This window comes from Alnus glutinosa, chromosome 1 (assembly GCF_958979055.1).
Source record: "Alnus glutinosa chromosome 1, dhAlnGlut1.1, whole genome shotgun sequence".
NCBI lineage: Eukaryota > Viridiplantae > Streptophyta > Magnoliopsida > Fagales > Betulaceae > Alnus > Alnus glutinosa.
The window spans coordinates 46,151,672-46,176,473 of record NC_084886.1 but is presented as its reverse complement, the minus strand read 5'-3'; the positions used below and the strand labels follow the sequence as shown (position 1 = coordinate 46,176,473).

The following is a 24,802-nucleotide window of genomic DNA, read 5'->3' as shown; positions in this document are numbered from 1 at the left end:
ATGTAAGCATTTATACAAACGCACGAATTATGATCGTGTTTTCATTAGCTGCATTTTGAAATTGTTATATATATTTTCAAAAACTGCATGTTTTGTAACCGCTATTCTGCCACTTCTTTGTCATTCACCACCAATCATTGGCAGAGGCCGGGGTATTTATTACGTGCTGGCAGCAACTTCAACACGGTGGCATGTCCGGTGGTGGTGGTATGATATGCGCCTCTGGGCCTTTCCCATTTTTCACTACAAACGCCATGTCCATGCCCCATGTCATATGCCGATCAAAATGGCAATGCATAAACCAAACTCCTATATATTCACACAAAACAAAAACATCAGCGTCATAATAGCAATATATAGTAGCTCCGACATATAAAAAAGAAAAGAAAAAATAAAAAGAATAGCTAGTAGTTGCAGTGTGACGAACCAGGATTGTTAGCCTTGAATCTAATGGTAGTCCAGCCGTTTAAGGGGACAGCAATGGTGTTCTGAAGAGGAGGGTCAACAAGATTATATCCCAAAGGGTCCTTATCCTTGTCAAAGTTTCCGAGACCCGATCCAACAACAAAGAAACTAAATCCATGCAGATGCATTGGATGATCATTCCCACCCACCAAATTCGTGCCTTGGAAAACAATCTCTACAGTCGTGTTATAATCGAGTATCTTCACCTTCGTCCCACGTTTCGGTGTCTCTAGGTACAACGGAAGGTACTCGGCCGTGAAATTGAATATCAATGGTGGGAAGTCTGGAAAACGAGTCCTAAATACTCCATTGACATGATAATAATAAGCTTGTAGTATATCGATGGAGGGGTCCACAAAGCTTATGTTGTTGATACTAGTGGCGAGTCGTGTCCCATTAGGCCCTCCACATGAATTGTTTGGACATGGGAATGTGTTGATGGAAATTGTGAAAAACAATTTTGTGGTTATGTTTATCGGGACTTCAATGGGATGATTTTCATCGGCTAAGCTTCTAAGGCTTCTGGTGAAACTAACTTCGGCATTAGTGTCATTGTAGTAAGGAAGATTGGGCAAGGAAGGAGGTGAAGATGGCGTGTAGTTTCCGTTGTATTGGACGACAGCAGTGGTGGTTGTGTTATCGAAAGCAACCGCAGGGGAGCCAGAGTATACTCTAGCAGCCATGTAGTAGTGGTCAGGTTGCTCATTAGCTTTCAACAAAACGTTGATGGTTTGGCCGGGGGATATTGCCACGTAAGATGTTTCCAACGGCTTGGTGTAGCTGCCATCTATTCCGACCACAGTGACATTATGTTTGGCGATGGCAAAAAAGTGTATTTCTTGCACGGCAGCATTTATTAGGCGGAGTAGATAGGTCTTGCCCTGATCAACCTTAAGCTTGAATGTCTCTGCGCGCAAATAGTTAATCGCAATATTAGAAGTGAGGATACTATTTACTAATTTAAATCATAGATCAATGATCTCTAAAGACAATATATATATATATATATATATATATATATATATATATATATATATATATATATATATATATATATATATATATATATATATATATATATATATATATATATATATATATATATATATATATATATATATATATATATATATATATATATATCCTCCGTAAATGTTACTACTTTTAAAGGAAACTTCTTGAGATAATTAATATAAAATTTTAAAGAAAATGAAATAGAGAAGAATAGTGAGTTTATCCAGAATTCCCTTGCTTGCAATGGCTGCTTGTATTTATAATGGGTGTCATCGGCCTTGGGCCTTGTTCCTTTGTCCAGTGGGCCCGTATTCCAATGATACACCATAATCCATCTACTTAACTTGATAAATATATCAATCTTAACTATGATTTAGATAAAAAGAGGTGAAAACTACTAACAGCTTTATAGAGGTTCACAATTTGGTAATAATGTTTGTTGATGTGTGAAGATGAAATAAAAGTCATCAAGCTAGGTCATGAATGCATATTTGAAAATTTAATAAACGAAGCTTGAATATTATATGGCCTAACTTGTTGATGATGCTTCAATAAAAACTAGTCATGGACATTAATAATTTGTTAGGTTTTATGTTAACTAATTCAGTGTCAAAACTAAGTTGGATATAAGTCTCTAGTGGCCGAGTTGATTTAGTCTTAAATTTCAAAATTGTGTTTAAAGTTGAAGAACAAAAGTTGTTTGGCAGGCTGATTGATATCTGTTTGAACATGATCTTCAAGCACCTAAAAAAACTGAGAACCGAGAGCTTCGGTCGTAGTTTTGATTGTTGGAAGTTCGAATGAAGATACTCATGCCGTTGAAATTCAAAAATTTTGAGCACTTTAATCGCAATGGCAGTCGTAGAATGATCGGATGGATGAGTTTCACAAGAGCAAAAGAGAGATCTAGTCACAACTGCAGACAAAGAGAGTTCGGACGTGATATTTTTCAAAAAGCCACAAAGAAGCTCGGTTGTAAGCTCGATTGAAGAAGTTTCGAACATGATGTTTAGTCAAGTAGATTCAAGATGTTTGGTCGCAATTCCAGTCGTACCATGTTCGAATGCCCATAGCTATAAAACTGTGAAACTCCAATACGCATTCGAACGCTTCACTAATCCGTTCGAACGTCGCTGCCTCTCGTTGTGTTTTTCAAAAACCAACTTTCAGTACCTAAACCTCATAAGAACTCGAGGACAATATTTTGTAAGCTAAGAGATAACGCTTGCATCGTTATGGTTTCAATTCCTTACATCTCCTAGAGTTTCTTTAAACCACAGAAATTCACAAAAACTTTCAAGCCACCGGAGTTTTGGGTTGTAGAGGAGATTGAATAAACAACTGGGCAAAGTTCTTGAGCTATTGTGGTAGAAGACAAAAGGGTTGTTCATTTGGTACAAGTCAAGTTTTTACTACAAAAGTCGTTTAGTAAGTACAAATTGGTTGTAATTTTAATCTTCTATAATTGATCGGTTTTCTGGGTTTGATTGTCCCGAAGTAGTTTTAATTTTAAATAACTCTTCAAAAAGTTTCAACTTCGTCTCCGAAATTGTTATGCTCTATCTATATATTTTATGTTTTTATCAATTTTAGTGATTGTGTATTGTTGCAATTTTTAATTAATTGGGTTTATTAAAAAACACATATTCACCCTTCTCTAGCTAAGTGTTATTAGGGTTTGTTGGGCGAATTTCACAACTCAAATTCACTTCCATTCCTAGAATTTCGTACTGCGCGCTGCTTCATTTCTTTTTCGGGATAGTGTTCTCCATGCAGTTAATTAATTAACAATCTATTTATCTCCTAATGTGACGGACAATCTCCCCACAATTTTATATATATATATATATATATATATATATATATATATATATATATATATATATGTTTTTTCTTTTTTCTTTTTTGAGAAAATATGTATGTATTTTTTTACGTACTAACTGTTATATATATGTATATGTATATATGTAAGTTGACCTGGTTTTGAGCACGGATAAAGATCACCCGGTTGACCATTGATGGTGAAAGCATCAGAGACATTGGGTGCTCCTCCCGTCTGAAGAGTTTCATTATAAATCTTCTCAATATCTTCCTTCCACCACTCTCCTGCAATAATTCAAATTATATTTCCATTAATTGATTATTTCAAAAATAAAAATTTATTCCTCAAATTTTCAAACATTTTCTTTAGTCGTTAATTGTAATTAATTTGTAGAGGTTTTTGACTCATTAATTGAGAGGACTTTTATATATACCTAAGATGATGGGAACCTCTGCATGAGGAAGGGGGAAAGGATAACTGGTTCCATGCTTGGGATATATGATTATAGCACCGTGAACAGTTGCTCGCCACCACTCACTGTGAGCGTGCCACCATAGAGTTCCTTCCTCTGTGGAAAATATAATCTTTTGGCTAAATCTACCACCTGGTTGTATTGGGCACTGCGTGATATATGCAGGACCGTCCGACCACGGATTTCTCGGCTGTTTTACTCCATGCCTACAAAATTACTTACAAATATTGTCGGATTAATTATACTAGACAGCAATTAATTATATAATATAATCAATGAATCATTACCAATGAATAGTTATGTTGTAATTGCCCTTGTTATAAACATCAACAATGATTGTGTCTCCTTTGTGAACATGTAGTGTTGGTCCAGGAAACAGGCCATTAACTGTCAAGATGTTCTTTGTGCTGCACAGTCTCGTGTACGGAGCTTCTTTTACCTATAAATAGAAAGTATGGATAATATGCATAGATTATGCATGCAAATTCAAAAAAAAAAAAAAAAAAAAACTCCATGCATGCAAGCGTACGATTGATCGACGCATGTTGTAGAAAATGATCGACGAATGAATAAATAAAATGATCCTCATAGAAAATAAATAAATTACTATGAAGGTTTTATGTATACCAGAGATTCATGATCTCATGATCGAGCAAATTAGCATCACAAAGGACAAGATATTAATTACTTAATTTAATTAATTACCACAAAAGTATGACGAACACAAGCTTGGGAATGGAAGGCTCCGATCACAAATAGGATCCCTAAGACTTGCAAGCTGGAAACCTTCAGGACGAACCACATGGTTAATTTTTCAGTTGGGTGATGGCCGGAAAACCTTTTCACTTGTAGTACTGGTTATGAACTCCGGACGTATATATATGGACGTGACTTGTGAGTTTTAACCTTCTAACCTTGAAGCTTATATATATATATGGGAAATATATTCAGCTCATCTAAATTATGTCCTGGCCTCAATAATATGGGGCATATCCAGGGGCGGATCTCTAGCTTTTAGGCCAGCAAGGGGCCACTGGCTTCTAAAACAAAAGAAAATTACTACTTATTTTTGTCTTACAAACTTGCACTCTTGTAGTTGGCCCATCAAAGTACTATTTAGACTTTAGTCTACTCTCTACTTTCTACCCTAGAGTCAATATGAGTTTTAGATGTCAAAGCAACAATTAAAGCCACAAGTCAGAGTCACGTTCAATTTTTTTTTTTCTCCAGTAGTCCATACAACAATCCGGTCCATCCCCATAGCCATACACCATACTTCTAGGCTCTAGCTTAGCGTGACAGTCGACAAGATGACTGGTGGATAGCACCCCAATGGCTCAAGAAGATAGGAAACAAGAAAATAAGAAATGACATATAGACCTTCTAAAAGAAAAAGAGACATAGTCACGTACTCACAGAGATGAAACATAAAAACTTTTGGTGTGGGTGTAGGGTGCTACTGCCTGTAGTGGAAAAGAAAGTCTCCGGCTGTGAGTGAAATTGTGAAAATTAAACTAGCATTTAGTGCATTATAGAGAAGGATTTTTTTTTATTTTTTTTTTTTTAAGTTGGTTTTGATGTTTGTAGGTGTTGAAGCTAGAGAGAAGAGGTTTTTCACCGTTTTTGAACACTACTTCTCCACTAAGCTCAGTAGATAGTAGTGCTGGTTTTGTTTACGAGGTAATCTTAAATCTCTCTGTTCAAAAGTGTATCATAGTTTAGAGTTGTGATGATTCCACTCAATCAAATTTTTGCTGGTTGTGAAAATGCTATATATGATCATATATTAGGTTAAGGTGTGGAAGACTAGAAGAAATGGTTTTTTTAGATTTTTTTAGTTTTGGATTATAACATTTTTTTTTTAATTTGGCCCCTCCAAATCCCCAAGGCTGGGTCCGCCACTGGGCATATCAATTATCATGCAAGGATATTCAAACATAAAGGTATTTTTTTCATCCTATTTTTCAAAAATAAATAAATAAATAAACACACGAGCACATAGCCTTCCATATTAATTGGATACAAGTGCAATCTCATTTGGAGTTTGAATGACTTGTAAATTGAATTAGAATTTTGTTTATATATATATATATATCTTTTTTTTTTTTTTTGTCTAGCAACCACCACTAATATACGTACTGGTCTAATGATTTGAAGTGCAATCTGAACGGTAAATTTAATTTGAACTTAATTAGTAGTGCAAATGAATGAAAGAAATTGTAACAAGAGCACCTAAACTATATATGCAAATGTTTTTCTGCTTTTTCAGTGTATTATTATTATTTTTTTTTTGAAGAAACTTCACTTCATTACTCCCATGAATTGTTAACCCTTTTATAATGTCCTTCTAAAGTTCAATTTATCTTAATTTAGTGTAACTAACTTTAACATTTTTGTAATGTCCCCCCTTCTCTCAGGATTTTCTTTTAAATCCTAACAAATGGACATGATATTCTCAAAATGCTCTGATTTTAACTTAAAAAATAATGAACATAAATTTTCTACAAGCTGGTTTGTATGAAATTTCATACAACTTACATATAAGATTGACATGTGTCTCTTGGCATGTGAGGAATACATGTTTAAAGGACACATGTCACTCTTATATGTGGGTTGTATGAAATTTCTTACAAACTGACTTGTAAGAAATTTTTGTCCAAAAATAATTAAAATAAAAATTTGTATGGCCGGTGTAACCGATGGGTCACTTGATGGGTCCCAAGTAATCGACAGTCACGTTTTTCTGTCACTTTTTTTTTTTTTCTTAAAAAATATAGATAGATATTTGTAATTAAGTAGAGGAAAATTTGAAATCTTATAAAATTTTGAAGGGTATACAAGTTATTTTACACTTTCTACTGTATGACATAACCTAAACCTAATAGATCGAAGAAGGACATTACAATAATGTTGAAATTTTGAAGAGATCGACTTAACAAAAGAAGGATGATAATTCAGAGCAAGTAAAGTTGCCTTTTTTTCGTTACACAATATTCAATGATCAAATTGTAGTTTATGACTCTTTCACTAGAATTATCGAGACCAGACTTTTCGTATACGTTTGCGTCTTCTATAAATTGATGACAAAAAGTACTTCGACAGTTCTGCCTCATTAATAGCTAGCCTTAATTTCTAACACCACACCCACCCAGGTCGGTCCCCCAAAGAGGAAAATTGTGGAATTCAATTCGATCAAGCAACCCTCTAAAGTAGTATTACTAATTGTTAATTAGTTAGTTGTAGATGTGATATTTGTTTACCGTTGAATTAGTTAGGTCTATGATTATTTTATTTTATTTTTCTTATCTATTTAGATTTCTACGTGAAAAATATATATCATCTTCTATATATGTGTGATTATTGATCATATTGTGATAATTTATTTTAGTCATCAACGTGAACAGAATTTTATGATGCAAGCCAACTTTCCCCCTTTTTTTTTTTGTTGGATCTGTTTTACTTAAAAAGAAATTTACATTTTTTGATTCTAACATTGGATTGAGACAAATTTGATGGCGTTGAAAAGCTTATAATTATTCAGAGGCTATAATTAATTTTGTATTTCACAAAATTTTCTTAATTTCAACTTTTACTAGGTGAAAATTGTCATTTTGTATTCTTTTAGTGCAAAGTGCTTTTTTTTTTTTTTTTTTTTTTTTTTTAATATTATTTTTAGGTTTTCAAATTGAGGCTTTATATAAGTCTAATAAGATGGATTTAGCCATCAGTTTATGTATTTTTTTTTTATCAGTTTATTAATATGAAAACACTCAGATGAGTAGTTTTCTATGAACAGCGCTATTCGGCCCCCTCCCCTCACACCATTATCTGACCCACGTGACATTTCTTTTGAATATATATATATATATATATATATATATATATATATATATATATATATATATATATATATAAATTATGCATGGGTCGGATGAAAGTCTGATGGGAGAGGACCGAATAGCACTACTCGTTTTCTATGTATCCCTTTTGCTTCAATTCCTTAATTGAATCTTGATTTGAAAATAATTATAATTCTATTATTAATTGTTATTACAAGCCTTTTGCGCCACCCTAAATCAGGATGGCGTTAAGTATTATGTGATTAACCTCGTACATTTATAGTTTTTCATTGATACCTGATATTGTTTGTTTTGTATTTGATAAGATATCTCAGCACATTGATGGTGTTCGTTGAGTAGGCCAGGCCCTTTGATTTGAATTTTAAGATCCCTATTTACCCTATGCAGTCCAAAATGGAACTGATTAGTTGCAAATGTTGTTCCCATAGAAGTAATGGCCCCTACATAATTGAGAACCTATTGCTTCCATCTAGATCTTTTGATCACCTCAAAATTAATTGAGAACCTATCCCTAAGGTCTGGTCTCGATCCAACCATCCTCTCTTCAAAGATCAAGTTTGCAATAATATTTTGTTCAAACAAAAATGGGTAAATTAATTTTATTTTAAAGCTTTCTAACTAATATCTGCTCTGCTTTTATTTTAAAATTATGTTTTTCTATGGGATTTATTTTGTCATATTTTCGAACAAGAATATATGAATCTTGCTTCAAAGTACGTTCGAAGGTAAAACTTTTCATTTGTAGCATTCAGCTATTTTTCCAGATTAACAACAAGAATATATATATATATATATATATATATATATATATATATATATATCCCTCAAGTTTGATTTGATAATAGAGGGTCAAATTCACGAGTAATGTCCGAGACCATCACTTTTTTGGAATTCATTCCCAAAAAAGTAATATAAAGGACTATTTTAAAGTCACGTTAAATGCAAAATTAATTTTTTGATGGGTTTTTTTTTTCCTAGAAAAGGTAGGAAGGAGCCAATTGTATCCGCATCATTGAAATAAAAATCTGATTTGAGATTGCAATTTCATAAAGTAAACTTATCCCCTTAAACTATCATCATATTTGCAATGTTTTTTCAAAATTTTAAAAATTGTAATATGGTGAGCTATTCTACCTGCTCTTTTCTATTAACTCCTGCTGTTGATTTTATTTTATTTTACTTTTAAGTTAAGACGGCTAACATGTAAAATGTTTATTATAACCTCATAAAATTTATAAAAATACAACTATTTAACCAAATCCACAAATCATTCATATAGAGGATGCATTTATAAAGAAAATATAGTTATTGTAATCAATTTAGGGCCGTAAGTGAGTAGAGCTCCTCGTAAACATATTCGAGTTCGATTCAGATTAGCTCGATTCGAAATCAGTTTGTTTATTAAATGAACATATCTTGAACATATTTTTAAGTATACGAGCTAAACATGCCAATATTCAACTAAACATGCCAATATTCGACTGGACTCGAAATAAGCTAGTGAACAAAGCTCGACTCTGCTCGATAAACTCGTTCATATATATATATATAAAATTCATAATTTGACTTTATATATAAAGACTAAAAGGCCTAGCTACAATTCGGTTTAATAGGTTTAACGGATCGGAGACCCAACTATCCTACTACCTTATAGTCTTATAGAGTCTAGTCTTCATTTTTCAAGTTCTAGAAAAGTTGTCATCAGAGAGTTAAGTAAGTTAACGCCTTCATATCAAAAGTCTCAAGTCTCAACTACTCCACTCATATTGATGTATGGCTTAGATCAAATGGCTCAAGATCCAACAGTTATGTTTTAAGGCTTTAGACTCTTGGAGAATTCTCGATAATAGGAGAGAGATAATGCCCTCAACCTCACATTGAATGGCGTAGAACAAAAAACCTCACATTGAATTTGTTTTATTTTTATTACCGAGAATACTCTACCCCTTTTTCTCAGTGTCTACCTCTCACTCTCTGCGGCCACTTTTGGGTTCACTCTTGCAAACAATCTTCTTACAGTCAGATATGATGTTTTATAGTTTATATTTTCTTTTGTTACTTTGTCTAAGATATTTGGTTACTCTCTTCAGTCTCTGTTTGGGTTCTTAGAAAACAGAGGAAAAATTCCTTTGTCAAAGGAATCATGCTTTATAGATTTTTTTTTTTTACTCGAGTCTCTTATTGGGTGCTTTAAAAAAATTAAAACAAACTCAAACTCGGCTCGAACTTGTTTATTTCATAAATGCTTTTCGAGTTCGAGCCAACCATTGTGTTAAATTGCAGATCTATGTTCCTCCTGCAAGGGGGGGGGGGGGGGGAGAGAGAGAGAGAGAGAGATGTGTTTGTCAGCATTAGATAAGCACATTTTTACATCAAAAGCCGAATACAATTTGGCACAAATTGATCATTTGCAAGGGACATTGCTTAATATTCGAAACCTAAAAATCAATAGGATTAGAAAATGAAAAAAAAATAATAATAATATCGGAAGGGGGACTTCCTCCCAACATTGCTCACATCAACGGCTCTAAAAGAAGCAACGTTGTAATGTCTATTGCTTCTTTTCCCTGTATTCACATTCTGCAGTCTCCTTGTAATACGTCTATAATTATCCAAAAGGTTATGTATCAACCTCATCATTCTCCCCATGACGACCACAGTCTGAAACAGATGAAGATGCAGATGCAACATTCTTTCCTTTGCCATCCGATGATGTTGCGGGAAACATGTCCTTGTTTTCCTCAACTTTCGGCTTCTGTAGAATGTGGGGCTTATTTTGCAGGACCTGCATGAAAAGGGACGGTTACCACAACATTACAACAGAATCAAGTTCGTTTATTTTCTTAAAAATGCAACAATGTTAATTCAAGACTTCACGGAAACCAATATGACTAGAATTGTAGGGCAGTCATGTAATGCAATTAATAAGAGGAACAAAATGATTCCTGGGGCCCAAGTTTGTCAAAATTTGATATGGATGCCATGCCCTTCCCATCAGCTTAAATTGCCGACAGTTATCGGCTGATATCAAACACACGTCACAATTGCTTTTATGCATGCAACCACTAACATATACGCACATTCAATGTTTTGAGTCGAGGCTGATTTTTTCTTGATTTTCCAGAAAGAAAGAATCAAACAAAAAGCCGACTCATTTTACCAAGATCCAGGTAATTCTACATGCAATCACCTTGTGAGCTTATTGAACACTACATGACCGTTAGAACTACAATGATCAGCCATAAAAGTTACCCAATTGCTGTGTAGCTGAAATCAGGTTAAAGTTCGGCATTGGAAACAATGAAGGGTAGCAACAGCAAATTTTCCAGTTGCTGCAGGCTTTGCTTATAACTAGCACCAGGATTCAAATGAGAGACTTAAAATATAAACAACACCTGACCACAGTTAGCAAACTCTTTTTTAACACTTGCTCGTGGAGCATGCTTGTAAGTAGGAATGTATAATACTTGCTTAACCAAACAGTCCAGGAGAGCAAAAAATGTCAACAAAGCATACAAACGTGTGGGCGCACATGCAAACATAGAGCATGTACTCACACACACACAAAAGAGAAAGAGAGCGTGTCATATGACGGTTTAGAAGTTCATGGTTACATTTTGCTAGTTAAATTTGAAGTATGTGACCTTATCACATGGTATCCATTAACATACAGTAAGAAGATTCAAACAACCCATGCAGTCACATTTAAAGAACAGAAAATGGTAGCATCAAAGCATATACCACGATGACAAAATCATCAGCATGACAATTTACTGTACCTCAATCTGCTGTCTAAGAACTTGTTCCTGAGATTCCAGCTGTGAGTCTGGAATATTTAGATTGCTGGCAAACCTCTCTCCGTTGGTCAAATTGGCTCCATGCGCCTGGAAAGGAACAAAAAAACAGTGTGGAAATTGAGGAAAGGACAAGTTTGCAGGTCCACCAGAGATTGCAAACTGTTGTGGTTGTACAACAGAAGCTCGTTCTCCACTGGATTCTGCATTACTAGAATCAGCCGAAGTTCTTTGAGCCTTAGGAAGTACGGCATATCCAGCGGACCTGCAAAGAAGAGTATGTATAAGACTCAATGTACCAATTATATTAGTGAAACAGTCGGTCTCAAAACTCAATTACACTCAAATCAACTAAACCTTAATCCCAATTAAATCTGAGTTGGCTCCTAGGATCATTTTTTAAGTCATCAGGGTCATCGTCAATCAAATGTTTTCTTTTGTCACCGCTTTAAAATCTGAACTGGTGAACAGTAGGTCCCACCACCATTAAAAGTAAGAGACAGGGGAGAAGGGGGGTTTCAACCTATAACCTCTAAATCCTAGTCTACCTTGAAGCCTTCGATATATATTTTGCAGCTTTTGATATTAATCTGTTTTGCAACGTCAATTAAGTCAAACAGCAGTCAGTAACCTGACTGGATCATCCGAGAGCTTTATGCACATCAGAATAATAATGTATCATTTCTTAACCCTTCCTACTATAGGAGAATATAAAGGCAGCATTAAGAAATATGTTATAGCACTGCCATTTTTGTTTTTTGAGAGTTCTTGCATTCTATGTCTAAAAATTCTGTGATCCAGATAGGAAGCATACCCATGCTCCACCCACATAAACCCACCAAACACAGACACTACACACACAAAAACAGGCCAACAGATGACCTGAACAAGAACATACACATTTCGTAGCACAAAGGTGCATACCATACTAACGTATTTGCAGACGGATAAACATAAGATTTCTCATATATTGAGGCGGCTGCAGCAGCAGCTTGGAGTCTGACTTGATGCTGGCTCAAATTGTCACCCGCCACACCACTAACAACAGAACCCTGAGCAGATGTACTTCCCGTGCCTGTCCCTGTTCCCAGTTAAAATAGTTCGTCAATGTCTTTCTAAAATATCAATAAATGAGTGCAAAATCATTACAGTGAAGAACTCTTTTCTTTAAAAAAAAAAAAAAAAAAAAGATACATAAAAGTGTATTGCAATATAGAACTCCATTTCCATAAGGTTTAAACGACTGGCAATATGAAATTACTATAACTGTAAACGAGAATCTGAAAGAGTATATTACAGAACAGCAATTCTATGATAACAAGATAATGCCAACAGTATCCATCTCGGAGTTCTACACTAACCACATTGCATTACACTTACATAGAATCTAGATTATAGTTTTTCTATCACATCTAAATTGACATATTCATACAAAAAATTCTGCAGAAAAGCAACCAAATATTGATAATAAATAACGATAGCTCAAATTAACTCAGTAATCTGGACCTCAAATCATGATTTCTACTAAAATTATTAAATTAGTCTAAAGTTTCTCCTTCAAAAATAGATTTATCAAGGGCCAACACAGAATTTTCAATAACATCTAAGAATTATGATTTAGAAGAAAAAAGTAACTTTTGAAACTAAAAATCAGATATTGAAATTGTAATGTGGCAGGCTTTATGCACTGGTCCCAATCATTCCATGATTGTGCTAAAAAATTATTTACAAGCTAAAAATTGATACAGAAGGGAAATTTATGGCCTAAGCCACTTTATTTAACTCTTCAAGTGGTGCAAACTTTTAGCTGAACAACTGGGAAGAATTAACAAATCTAATCCAGTACAGTCTAGTCAATTCTCTGCTACACATGATACATATAATATCCATCTGCCATCCACTGCGGCAGTTCAAAACTGAGCTTGAGGTCTAAGAAAGATGCAGCTGTGTGTGAATGCAAAGAGATGATTGTTAAAACATTGATTAATTAAAAGTAAAATAGGACTGAGGTCTAATTATTGCTTCTGATAGGTGCTTTATTATTCTCTCCTTAGTTGATAAGATATTGTGCCCATAAATTTCAATGATACCAAAATGTCAATATATGCAGGAAAGGCAATGATTTGTTCATAATATGACATGGGAAAATACATAAAATTCGCAGTTCTCACAGTGCAATTTAAATTTAAGCACTACACAAATATGTGTGTACAAGATTGATTCACCCCAATCACAAGAGTAATGAAGTAATTACCCATCTGATTAACATCTGGCCGTGATCCGTGCCCTCCAGCTGTACTTGTCCCATTTTCAGGTGGTACAACTAGGGCTCTGCAAGTAGGACAAGTATGTTGTCGCTCTAACCATGATCGGAGGCAATGCACATGAAATAGATGCCCACAGATTAGTTTCTTGGCCGTCGTCATCTCTTCACGACAAATAATGCATGTTGCATCACTTCTGCAAAACCATCAGAAACAATTAAGAATACTAATATGTATGTGTATTAGTACGTGTATCACAACCATAACAGTAGCAAACAGTAGAACTCACGCATTAAGTTCTTCTGGAGTTGCATCGGGAAATCGATCATTCATGTTTGAAGTGATCTTTCGATAACGCATGTAATCAGCAACACGAATCTTAAAATTCCTAAATGTCTCATAAAGTTCTCGTATTAAGTGCAAAGGAACACCATAGTTCCTATAGAATCCAATTCAAAGTCAGTCACATATAGGATATAGACATAAACTAAACATAAAAACAAAGATGTGACAAGGTTAAAAAAAGAAAAAAAGAGGCAATAGAGAATATATCAACAAATCAAAAGAAAATAAAACTAACTACAAATTAGTTTAACAATAAAAACTTTAGTGGAAAACAATGAAGTATACCATCTAGACAGGAATCACATCAAAACTACCTAGCAATGGAGTGAATAACGATGGAAAGGAAAATGGAACATAAAACAGGTAAGACTATTTTAGCCTTTTTCCATGTTGACAGACATACACATGCACCGGCATAGACATACCAAAGCTAGGTAGCAGTTTGAACCCTCGTAGGCCAAATTGGGTAACTTATAGTTGGGTTTAAGCTGTCATTAGAGCAACTATGTAATTATTCTTAGTGAAAGAAAGGGAATCCGGCCCTATTCTTCTCCATGGAAGTGAAATCCCACACCTTTGGCCACCATCCAGGGTTTTACTCTCTTGCACACAAAATCAACATTCCATGACAGGTCCCAGATTGATTCTCAAATGTTCAGTACCTCATTCATGGCAACTTTCATCATGAGGATAAACTAATCCACAGAGTCCCTCATCAACATCACAGAGATCACGATACTTGGTATCTCCAGCCAATTCAGATCCAAGTTGAATCCAGCCTGATGCAAGCTCAAACACTGAGTTCAAATTTAAGCTCAAGCATACCCATCTCAGATTATTGGAGTTTGAGCTAAGGTTGACTTCCAACCCACGTTAGAGAACCCCTACCTCTTAAGAGAGTACTACAAGTACCATATATCTTCAAATTCTGAAATCAATTGAAGATTGTAAGAGGAGAACTACACTTACCCCTCTCAAACTACCACTCAATTTGCAATGTCCCCTACCAATCTACCAAGCCCTTCCACTTAACCACCTCCGTTAGGGTTTTCTGTTAAATCTGATCGAAAATGGGTCACGTGCACCAAAAATAATACCCCTTCCGATAAAACATTAAAAAAAAAAAAAAAAAAAGAAAAAAGAAAAAAGAAAAAGGGACCTATGTGGGTCTGCTGACTGTGCATGGCCAGCGAAGCTTTTTTGTAAAAAAAAAATAAAATCTAAGGGCATAGTTGTATTTTCATCACATCTCAGCAGAGGTATCACAGTCTGCTTTTGACAAAATAGGTTGTATGAAAGGATTTTCTATCCTAACGGTTAGGGTAAATGAAATGGCTTGGTAGATTAGTAGGGGACATTGCAAATTTTGGAAGTTTGAGGGGACATTGCAAATTGGACTATAGTTTGAGGGGGCAAGTGTAATTTCCCCTTATAAGAGATATGTGAAGCTAATCTTGGTTCTTTAAGTATGACAAAAGATTTTAAACAGAAGAAAGGGGGTGGTGGAATCTTTTTTTTCCTATAAGTGAAAGGTGGAAATTCTTTTAATAAGAATACTGAGAAATCACACATTAATTAATCTCCATATTATGCAAAAGGACCCATAACGCATAACTATACGTGGTACAATCTTTATTAAGTTCACATGCATCTCTGTGTAGTGTACGTAGCTAGTCAAATTTATCATAGTCAACAAGTGGAGATGTATGTAGTTTTGAGCATTGTCCAATAGGATACCATGTGTTTGTGTTTTTATACATGTAATCTAGGTACACTTATCTGCATACACAAGTGAATGTGTAAAATTTAAGGGTAGGAAGATTTTATTTTTCGGGTAAGTGAGTGAGTAGATTACTTACATGAAGATCACGAGGAAGAAGCACAGATACATAGACAAATGAAGCAAGTCCCTGATAAGTTCCAAGTAAAATGTGTAGACAGGCTTCTTTTCCCACTGTCCCTCCATAAGCATGTCACTAACATAGAACACATATTTTACAAATGTCGACACTGTTGTTGTGGCCAGTATCATGTACCTGAGGTACAAAGTAATAGACGTTACTGTAATAAGAAACACCCAAAATATAGGACTTTGAAACTATGTATAAGTATATATATTCACATGAAACACATAACCATATAACAGAAATGACTGTTTGCAGATACATAATACACATCAGAAAATGACATATGTCAAAAATAAAGTTAAATCGAGATATCCTAAGCATTCGTGGCCATAGGGAAGTAGAAAGGAATCTTGCAAATGCACATGACACACATAATGGATGCTAAAGAAGAGGGTTAACATTTTCAGGGAGTGGAGTGCGTGGAGCAATCAGTCAAGATTGTAACTCGTTGCAGAAAATATGAAATTGGTTCAGATTTGGAAGCAGAGACTAATGTGAAGCAATCACATGGAAATGGCAATTTGACAATTTTGCATCAATGGAGTTACTACTTAACAGATATAATAAACTAATCCTTGCTACCTTGTTTGTCATTGAAAACAAAAGAGTATCTCTTCAATAACTTTTAAACCTGTGCAAGTGTTGGTTGACCGCAACTTCCGTACCAAGGGTTTAGCCGGACCTCACTTTGAGTATTTGTCAATTTTGTTTGAAGAGAATACAAGCGGTGAAAAACCATATTATATTGTTGTAAATTAAGGCTACATAAGCCCCAATATCTCAGGCAACTTTTTTACATCAACAATGAATGAGCATTCAAATTTCTCTTGGCACATATCGGGAAAACCATCTTCTAGAACATGCGCCTTGCTGTAGTTTCTTCAATCTGCCTTCGAGTTTTTGTCAATAATTATTTATCCTTGCTTATAAAAATAATAATAATAATAATTTATCCTTCTTCCATCTAGATCGATCTTTACCATGTATCCCTGATGCTAATTCAAATTCTATCAGATCTCCGACTCTAATGATAAATTGAAATGGTTCATCTTTCTTGAACTTTAGTTATTAATCTCCTGTATTTTTGCCTTTCCTTATTGGATTATAAGTCCTTATAATTCAAAAATCCGACCAGTTCAGTTATCCCCCTAACAATCACTTCATGTTAAGAAGACCACGCTATTTCTAAGCAGTTGGTAAAAGTGAAAGCATTAAACTTAAATTTATATATTAAACTCATCTGCAACAATTTGTTTCGATGAAGCAAGCGCATTTCTCATTTCAATTCATATAAATGGGCATTTACATACGAAATAGCAGTCACCAAGCAAAATGGCTTCACTAGTCATGACAATGCAATCATGAAGAACATGTTTCAACACAACTGAAAAGAATTAAAAAGAAGCATAAAGATAGATGACTTACTCAAATGAAAAGAAGAGCGAAACTGAAGCATGCTTTGTCGCTAACAAATGCTTTACATTACTGTATAAAAAGAGACTGTCTAGAAGAAGGAGGAACCCCATAAAAGAAACAATCCGAATGTGAGACAACATGGGAACTGATGGAGTGGTCTCAATGTACTCAACCCTCTTCTGAGCCAACCAATGCAAAGCCTTGATTAACAACAGAGCCGTGACCATAGCAAGAAACGTAACCGAAAAGTCCTGCCGGAAAATAGTGATTGCAAATAGGATTTCCATAACCTCCCTCCATGACTGCTCATTTAGCCTCTCAACCTCTGCTTCCCGGAGGGAACCAAGGAATACCCGTTTGGTCAATTGCCACAAGATGCACATAATGACCAGACCCATGTTGAGAAGAAGCACCAAACTGATCTTAGAGGTCGATAAATAAACCGTGGCCGGGTAGAACTGGCCTCTACTGTTAAATGCATGATAAATAACCGCTAGAGTCGCAATTAAACTAAGCCCAGCATATGTCTGCAGCCTCATCATTTTCCTCCAGACACTGTTAAACCATATCATTCAATTAAAAATTCAACCAATATATGCAAATCAAAATCCCCTAACATGTTAAACACAACTTCTTCTTTTTCTTCATGTGGTTACAAACTTGTCATTCCAGATAATGTTGAATATTAGATTTTCCATGATTTATGAACCAAACAAATAAACCTCCAAAAAAAAAACACTCAACTAAGCAAAATAAGAAATAAGCCATAAGATTCCACCTATTTTCAATTTCTTATATTTTCCTCAATCTCCTTAGCTACCAAATAATCAATAATTCCAAAAACTGATATGCAAAATGAGAAACAGACGGGACGGGGAACTTAATGATGCCATCAGGAGAGCTACAGATCGTGAACCAAAATTCGATGACTGAGAAAGCATAGGAAAATTAAGCAAAACAATATAATGACAGCAAAAATAATAATTACGAACCCTACATCCAGAACGAAAACAATTTCTAGTCTAATACATAATGATTCGAGACCCAATCAATATAGAACCCCATAGCATCAACACAAAGCAGTAAAATTTGTTCTTTTTTTATTTTCATTGCTCAGTTTGTCGGCAACCAAACACACCCACAAAACCCAGAATTTAGTTCCGGCACTCGAATTTCTGAGAATACGAGCCCCACACAAAAAGTAGAACCCAAATCCACTATCTTTAGAAATCAAATTATTAAATTATAACCCAAAAAAAAAACTATAAAATTCAACATTTTGAGTTACCTTAAGAACGCTCCGTAGTCGTCAAAATCTGAACTAAGACTCTGTCACGAACAAGTTCAGCTTCTGTTTTTCTCTCCGCTTTATTCTACAATTAGAGAAAAAAAGAAGACGTCTAGAGACAGAGCGACGGTGATGTAAGTCGGGCCAATTAGTGATTGCCACGTAAACTCTAAGTTGTACCTAGACCCGGATCCGGAATCGTTTTAAACGGCAAGGCGGCTCAAACTACGACTCGAATCCGAACTCGATGTGGAATGCTGATGGGCTGGCCCGCATCGAGCACGCTCTCCCCGCCCATCAGTTATATAAAGTACAAACCGCTGCTCGACCCGTTCTTCACCCGAATCGGCTCTACATTGATTACTATATGCTCATTATGTCTCTAGAAAATAAACCTTATTTTTTGTTGAAAAATTAAAGGAAAATTTAATTGACTAATGCTATGTTTGTTTCGGCATAAAATATTTTTTTAAAAATATTTTTGACGTTTTACGATGTTTGGTGAGGGCAAAAATAATAGTAAATATAAATCATTTTCATTTTAACCTTAAAAGTTTCTTTAATTTTTAAAAAACGAAAAATTGTAAATTGTTTTTCAAATTTGTACTTTTCATTTTTGCATGCACGTTTGTGGGAATTCGCCATCGTCAAACATTGGAGTTTGATTGTAGCCTGAATTTGCTGTCGAAGGTCCCAAATTTTCGTATTCGATTGTCAGAATTTGGTGAGTGTCGCCAGATTTTAGCAATAACGTCGACTGTCGGAATCTTGTCAGTGCTGAAATTTGGCAACGCCTGACTGCCATTGCTGGATTTAGATGGACCAGATTTCGGCCGTTCTGGCCAATCCTTCCAAGCTGGCTGAATCCTGCTCGTTTTGACCGAGATCTAGCTAGAGAATGGCCGGATTCAAGCAATAATGGCCGAATTCCGGCTGTTTTGGCCAAATTCCGACAATATTGGTTAGATTATGGTTTGCCGGAATTCGGTGGCAGCGGTCGAAGGTCGAATTTTGGTAGCATTTGTCGAATTTTGTTTTTCATCATTGGTATTTTTTTTATACAAATCAAATACCAAAAAATATTTCCGAAAACATTATTTTTTCTGAAAAATTATTTCATCGAAAATTATTTTACTATGAAAATCCTATTACATCGAAATAAACGGATTATAAGCTTTGATATACTTAAATTTTTAATAATATTTGAATTTTCCGATTCCAAAATAACAAAACAACCATAGCACATGAGCACATCTCATCTTTCCCGTATACTACTCCGTTAACATTGAAGGGAGAATAAGAGAGACAGAGGGAGATGGCATCGTCGGTGGTGAAGAACGCGTTGAAGGCAATCAGAGAGAAAGGCCTAGGCAACTTCTTCAGGGAACTCAAGGAAGAAGGCTACACGTACATACGTCATCTGTTTCCAAATTTATTTTTTTCTTCTATATGTGAAAGATCTCAGTCTTGCTCAGCTTTATCTTTCTTTATTTTATTTTTTTATTTTTTTCCTTTTTGGCGTAAATGATTTCTGTTTCTGGTTCCGGAACGGATTGAAAATAAGAATTCTTTTCTTTTTTCTTTTATGTTTCAAGTTTTAGTTTGGGCGGTGAGAAATTTGAGTAAACCAAAAGAAATTGAGCTGTGATGGAAGCTCCTTTGATTGGGAGTCCCAATTAGCTTTGTTTTTCCATCATTTTCTTAGCAAACAAAATGTTGAATTGAAAGTACAAATTGGTCTCCTGGATTAGTGATTTTGTCGCTGTTGTTTCACCCTTTGTTTGGTTGCTCGGAAATCCTTGGGAAAGATGGAAAATGATAAACTAGATGATTAATTTTTTTTTAGTCTATCATTCATTTAATAGTTTGCTGAGAAAACGTAGAATCTGAAATTAAAATTTTATGAATAATGAAATTTTAAAATCTTACTTTCTTTTGGTCTGGTCAACTTTATGGGCAACCAAAATAGAGGCTTACCGAATGGCTATGGTTATCTTATTTATTTGTGGATAGAGAGATCACCTGTAGAATCAACGAAATTGATGGTTGCTAAGTAGTTGTTACCTTGGGATATGCATTCTTTGTTTGGCTTGATTAGCAAATTATTCTTCAATACCAGTCAAGTTTGTGTTTTTCTTCTGGCCTCGCATTCTTCAGTGAGATGTTTTTTTGAATGGTTTGATTGGCCCTTTGGTTGCTTCTCATATAACGTTCTGCACTGACCGCTTTCTTGTGTTCTATTTTTTTCTTTACAGGAAATGCTTTCCTGATGGAAACCTTTTGTAAGTCAAATTACTTGACTAATACTTTACAATTTGTGGACTGATTAAAGGATTTAGCAATAAACTCACTTACATAACTGAATATATTTGATGTGGTTCTCCAATTCCATTTTTGTTGATATTATGAGTATTGTTTGATATATGCATATGGTGAATAGGAGATCTATCAATTGAATGTTGTTTGCATTTAACTTATATTGATATTATGTTTGCAAAAGTAAAACCATGAGAGGGAAGTATTGTGGTCCAGTCTAAAATTCTCATAAAGAAACCATAATTTACTGTTTAAATTCCAGGTTGCAGGAATTAATGTTATGGTTTTTAAAGGAGAGTAAAAAAAACAATTGAGGCATAGATAATAAAAAGTTGGTTACTATGTTTAACTGTAAATTAAAGTCACTAGAAAAAAGTCAAGGGTAACTTATTCAAAATTGGGGTCGGCTTATGTGGCATTATCAATCATTTGGAGAACTCTATCCCCAACGAAAGTATTGGGGATTGCCTTTTGCTTTAGTATGACATCATCTTTTTATCCATGCTGGGAACATTTTGGTCATTGTAGTGATCTAATGTTTGTACGATTATGAGTTATGTTTAACTAGGAAACACACTGCCTGGCTTTCCCCAGAACTATAGTGCATTTGCAGTGGCGGTTTTACATGATATGCACAACTTATTGCATATGATCATAGGAAGGTGGCTGTATGAAAATGAACTGCTTTAACAAAGAAACGGAAGAAAGTATGGGTTAGAGGAAAGAAGATGAGGTGGAGGGAGATTGCTTAGTCATATTCTAGAAAGAGAAGAAAGTATGGGTTAGAGGAAAGAGGTGAGGTGGAGGGAAATTGCTTAGTCATCTTCTAGAATTGCTCTACTGAGTATCCCCATAGATTGGTTAGTCATCTACTGAGTATCCCAGTAGATATGCACAACTTTTTTCATGATTTAATTGGTCTATATGCCTTCTTTTTCAGTTGTGCTATATCTTTTGGTAATTTTGTCTTTATCCTTTTCACGCACATTATGAAGTCTGAGAAGGCATTATCAGTTGCTGCCTCTAATATTGTCTACATATACTTTTTCTTTTCTTTTTTTAATATTGTCTACTTCCTTAATCTTCGTATTTCACATGATAGTTGTATTAAAACATCAGCCTTTATCTTAAGCAACTCTAATTTGTTTTTGTTTGATTGATTCAGGCAGACCAAGATCCACAATATAGGGGCTAAGCTTGTGGGTGTTGATAAAGTTGGTAACCGCTATTATGAGAAACTTGACACTCAGTATGGTTAGTTTTTCTCTCTGTCTTTCAGCTATATACTTTCTCGCTATTTCAATATCTTTACCAATTGAAAATTCTTAGAAACTGTGGTCGTCTTATATTATAGTTATGCAACCTGCTATTCACTCTCACAGTTATTGTTGAGGGTTGTTCTGATTGTTGGTGTTTCCATTTCTGAAACATCATGTATATATGCTCCAAATCTTTCAAAATCATGTATTCAATGTTGACCTGTCATTAGCCTGGAGACCAAAAACCGGGCAGAGCCTTACATTTTGGTCTTTTATCATTTGTCAACTGAATTTGAATTTGAGCAGAAAAGGAAAAGAAAACTATTTCTTTCCCCTTCACTTGCACGAGAGATTTATTACAGCATGTTCGGCTATGCTGTGAATATGGATTCTTTCCATAGTTTTATCTGTGGTAGTTGGAAGTCATTTAGAAATGGAGCCATTTTGAACAATGATGACGACGAATGTTTGAGTCTTTGTAATTTCACTGAGTACTAAAACATCCCTTGATGCATGTGGCCACGGAGATTTCATGAATGCTGTTGGGGAAGAAAACATATGTTAAAAAAAAAAAAAAAAGTTTTAGTGGGATGTCCAAATGCTCTGTTTGGTTGTCCATCTGCGTGCAAGCATGTTTTGATGTTCATCACTTTGGGGCCTATGACCATGGAACTGCAAAGAAGTACATAAAAAATATGACCCCAGAAGATCTTTTTGCTTGGTGTTAGAAGCACAAGAGGTTTACAACTTTCAGTAAGAAATTTTTTAAAATATCTGTCTTCCATTATGATGGAAAATTGATTTCCTTCCCCTGTTTAGTGGGAATTTGCTGGTTATTATGTGCTGCTCTGTTACGATCCTAAGGGTTAAAGATTTAACCTAATTTGTATCCAATAGTCCTAAGGCTTTTGGATTAATGGTTAAGGCCCTTAACAATTGGTATAAAAGCAGGTACCACGACATGGGTTCGAGTCATGGAGGGGGTGACCTATAGGCTGGATTAAAATGTCTTGGTATTATGTATGTGCGTAGTGTTATTTCATTGAATATTGATAGGTAAGTGGAACCGCCAAAAGAGAAAGGGCTTCTATTGGGTTAGTGTCGATAAAGTAGCCGCTGTGGACGTTGAATTTGGAAGCATAGTGGAATGTTGCGATCTTAAGGGTTAAGGATTTAACCAAATAAATATCCAACAATTCTAGGGCTTTTGAATCAATGTTAGGCCCCTAACATGCTCATCTAAAATAATTTGGTGGGTATTCTGTGGCCAATAGAGGATATGTGTGTATCTTATAATAGTACCATATTAACATCACCATTCTAATGGCAAACACCTTTGCATTCATCATGGATACATTCTTTTCCCAGTGTTATTTTAGGACTGGCTTTTTTTTTCTTCTCTTTCTCCTTGAAAGAAAAGGAGAAAAAAACTGCTTGGGGTAGATTTGTTTCACTTATACACTTGAGTGATTCTCTGTTGCTTACAATTATCCAACAGGATCATGCCTTATTCCATAAGAACAGTAGTTTCATGCTTCTATTTTATGTGTGCACATGTTTGGGGAGAGTTGTCACCATAAACAAGAGCAAATATAACAATGCCTTATTTCTGGAGAGTTGTATTGTGTGTTTGCTTTTATTAAAGGTTTCATTCATCGGAAAAAATAAGATATTAATGATGCCTTTAATCAAGAAACTTTGCATCTTTTTATGAAAGCTTTGAGGCATACCATCATTTATAGCTTTCCATAGTTTCTATATTATTGCTTGATGCATTTCTACAGCTTGTGATTTTCTGGGGATTCTGTAGGGCGACACAGGTGGGTGGAATATGCAGAGAAGGGTCGCTACAATGCTTCCCAGGTGCCAGCAGAATGGCATGGTTGGCTCCATTACATAACCGATAACACTGGAGATGAGGCAAGTCGTTTTCCTTACTTTGTATGATACCTTGTTTCGAGAAAAAAAATATGTGCTCAACAAACAATGCATTTGTTCAGCTTCTGATGCTGAAACCAAAGAGGTATGGGATTGAGCACAAGGAAAACTTTTCTGGAGAGGGTGAAGAGTTGATCTACCATTCCAAGGGACATGCCCTTAATCCAGGGCAGAGAGACTGGACCAGATACCAACCATGGCAACCCACCAAGGCTTAAGCCTTTCCTTCAGCCCAAATCACCGGTAAAACTCGGGAAATCTTCTGGATATTTGTCTCCTAGATTCATGAATAAATGCCTTGTACCATTTTGAAGCTTTGAGATCTTAACACATGTTTCACTAGAAGAAACAGTGACCCATTTAACTTCATTATCCGATTAATGGAACCTATTATGTTGTTGAGTATACTGTCATCATTTAGCAAAAATTCCTATGTACATATATACACACGTAGGGCTGCAAACAAACCAAACTATGGCACCGAACCATAACTTGGCTGCTGAGGCAGGCATCCGACAGTCCGGGTCCAACTGCTGTTAAACGAATAGGGTGAGACTCTACTTGGAAGTCAACTAAACTAGAAAAGTAGCTCAAAAAATAATAGAGCATTCCTAGTAGCCTCACCAAAATAATTTTTTAGCT

General features: G+C 35.1%; 3 protein-coding genes across 3 annotated transcripts; 1 reads left to right on the top strand and 2 right to left on the bottom strand.

The window, feature by feature from the left end:
- Positions 1 to 27: 27 nt before the first annotated feature.
- On the bottom strand, positions 28 to 4,627 carry LOC133861958 (laccase-15-like). Its single transcript, XM_062297825.1, has 6 exons — positions 4,479 to 4,627; positions 4,061 to 4,212; positions 3,735 to 3,979; positions 3,457 to 3,585; positions 428 to 1,372; positions 28 to 309 (listed from the first exon to the last, which is right to left on the bottom strand). Exons 1-6 carry the CDS (start codon positions 4,575 to 4,577, stop codon positions 179 to 181), a joined length of 1,701 nt encoding a protein of 566 aa, XP_062153809.1. The 5' UTR covers positions 4,578 to 4,627; the 3' UTR covers positions 28 to 178.
- A 5,333-nt stretch (positions 4,628 to 9,960) lies between these two features.
- On the bottom strand, positions 9,961 to 18,804 carry LOC133853114 (ERAD-associated E3 ubiquitin-protein ligase HRD1B-like). The gene is made up of 8 exons (XM_062289576.1): positions 18,648 to 18,804; positions 17,369 to 17,914; positions 15,896 to 16,072; positions 13,981 to 14,130; positions 13,682 to 13,887; positions 12,352 to 12,508; positions 11,413 to 11,692; positions 9,961 to 10,418 (listed from the first exon to the last, which is right to left on the bottom strand). The coding sequence occupies exons 2-8, from the start codon at positions 17,899 to 17,901 to the stop codon at positions 10,254 to 10,256; spliced, it is 1,668 nt and encodes a 555-aa protein (XP_062145560.1). The 5' UTR covers positions 17,902 to 17,914; positions 18,648 to 18,804; the 3' UTR covers positions 9,961 to 10,253.
- A 1,093-nt stretch (positions 18,805 to 19,897) lies between these two features.
- LOC133853098 (probable NADH dehydrogenase [ubiquinone] 1 alpha subcomplex subunit 12) lies at positions 19,898 to 24,565 on the top strand. Its single transcript, XM_062289575.1, has 5 exons — positions 19,898 to 20,054; positions 20,903 to 20,929; positions 22,129 to 22,217; positions 24,033 to 24,142; positions 24,223 to 24,565. The coding sequence occupies exons 1-5, from the start codon at positions 19,963 to 19,965 to the stop codon at positions 24,376 to 24,378; spliced, it is 474 nt and encodes a 157-aa protein (XP_062145559.1). The 5' UTR covers positions 19,898 to 19,962; the 3' UTR covers positions 24,379 to 24,565.
- Positions 24,566 to 24,802: the final 237 nt, after the last annotated feature.

Bases quoted from the DNA above. Each gene is read 5' to 3' on its own strand.
- LOC133861958 (XM_062297825.1), bottom strand. From the start codon at position 4,577: ATGTGGTTCGTCCTGAAGGTTTCCAGCTTGCAAGTCTTAGGGATCCTA. The intron at 4,213-4,478 runs GTAATTAATTAA...TTCTATTTATAG, and splicing joins GTGTTCGTCATACTTTTGTG to GTAAAAGAAGCTCCGTACAC. The intron at 310-427 runs GTTCGTCACACT...GTGAATATATAG, and splicing joins ATTCAAGGCTAACAATCCTG to GAGTTTGGTTTATGCATTGC.
- LOC133853098 (XM_062289575.1), top strand. From the start codon at position 19,963: ATGGCATCGTCGGTGGTGAAGAACGCGTTGAAGGCAATCAGAGAGAAA. The intron at 22,218-24,032 runs GTTAGTTTTTCT...GGGATTCTGTAG, and splicing joins GAAACTTGACACTCAGTATG to GGCGACACAGGTGGGTGGAA. The intron at 24,143-24,222 runs GCAAGTCGTTTT...GCATTTGTTCAG, and splicing joins CCGATAACACTGGAGATGAG to CTTCTGATGCTGAAACCAAA.
- LOC133853114 (XM_062289576.1), bottom strand. From the start codon at position 17,901: ATGATGAGGCTGCAGACATATGCTGGGCTTAGTTTAATTGCGACTCTA. The intron at 12,509-13,681 runs GTAATTACTTCA...AACTGGGAACAG, and splicing joins GCCAGATGTTAATCAGATGG to GGACAGGCACGGGAAGTACA. The intron at 10,419-11,412 runs GTACAGTAAATT...CTTTTCATGCAG, and splicing joins TTCTTAGACAGCAGATTGAG to GTCCTGCAAAATAAGCCCCA.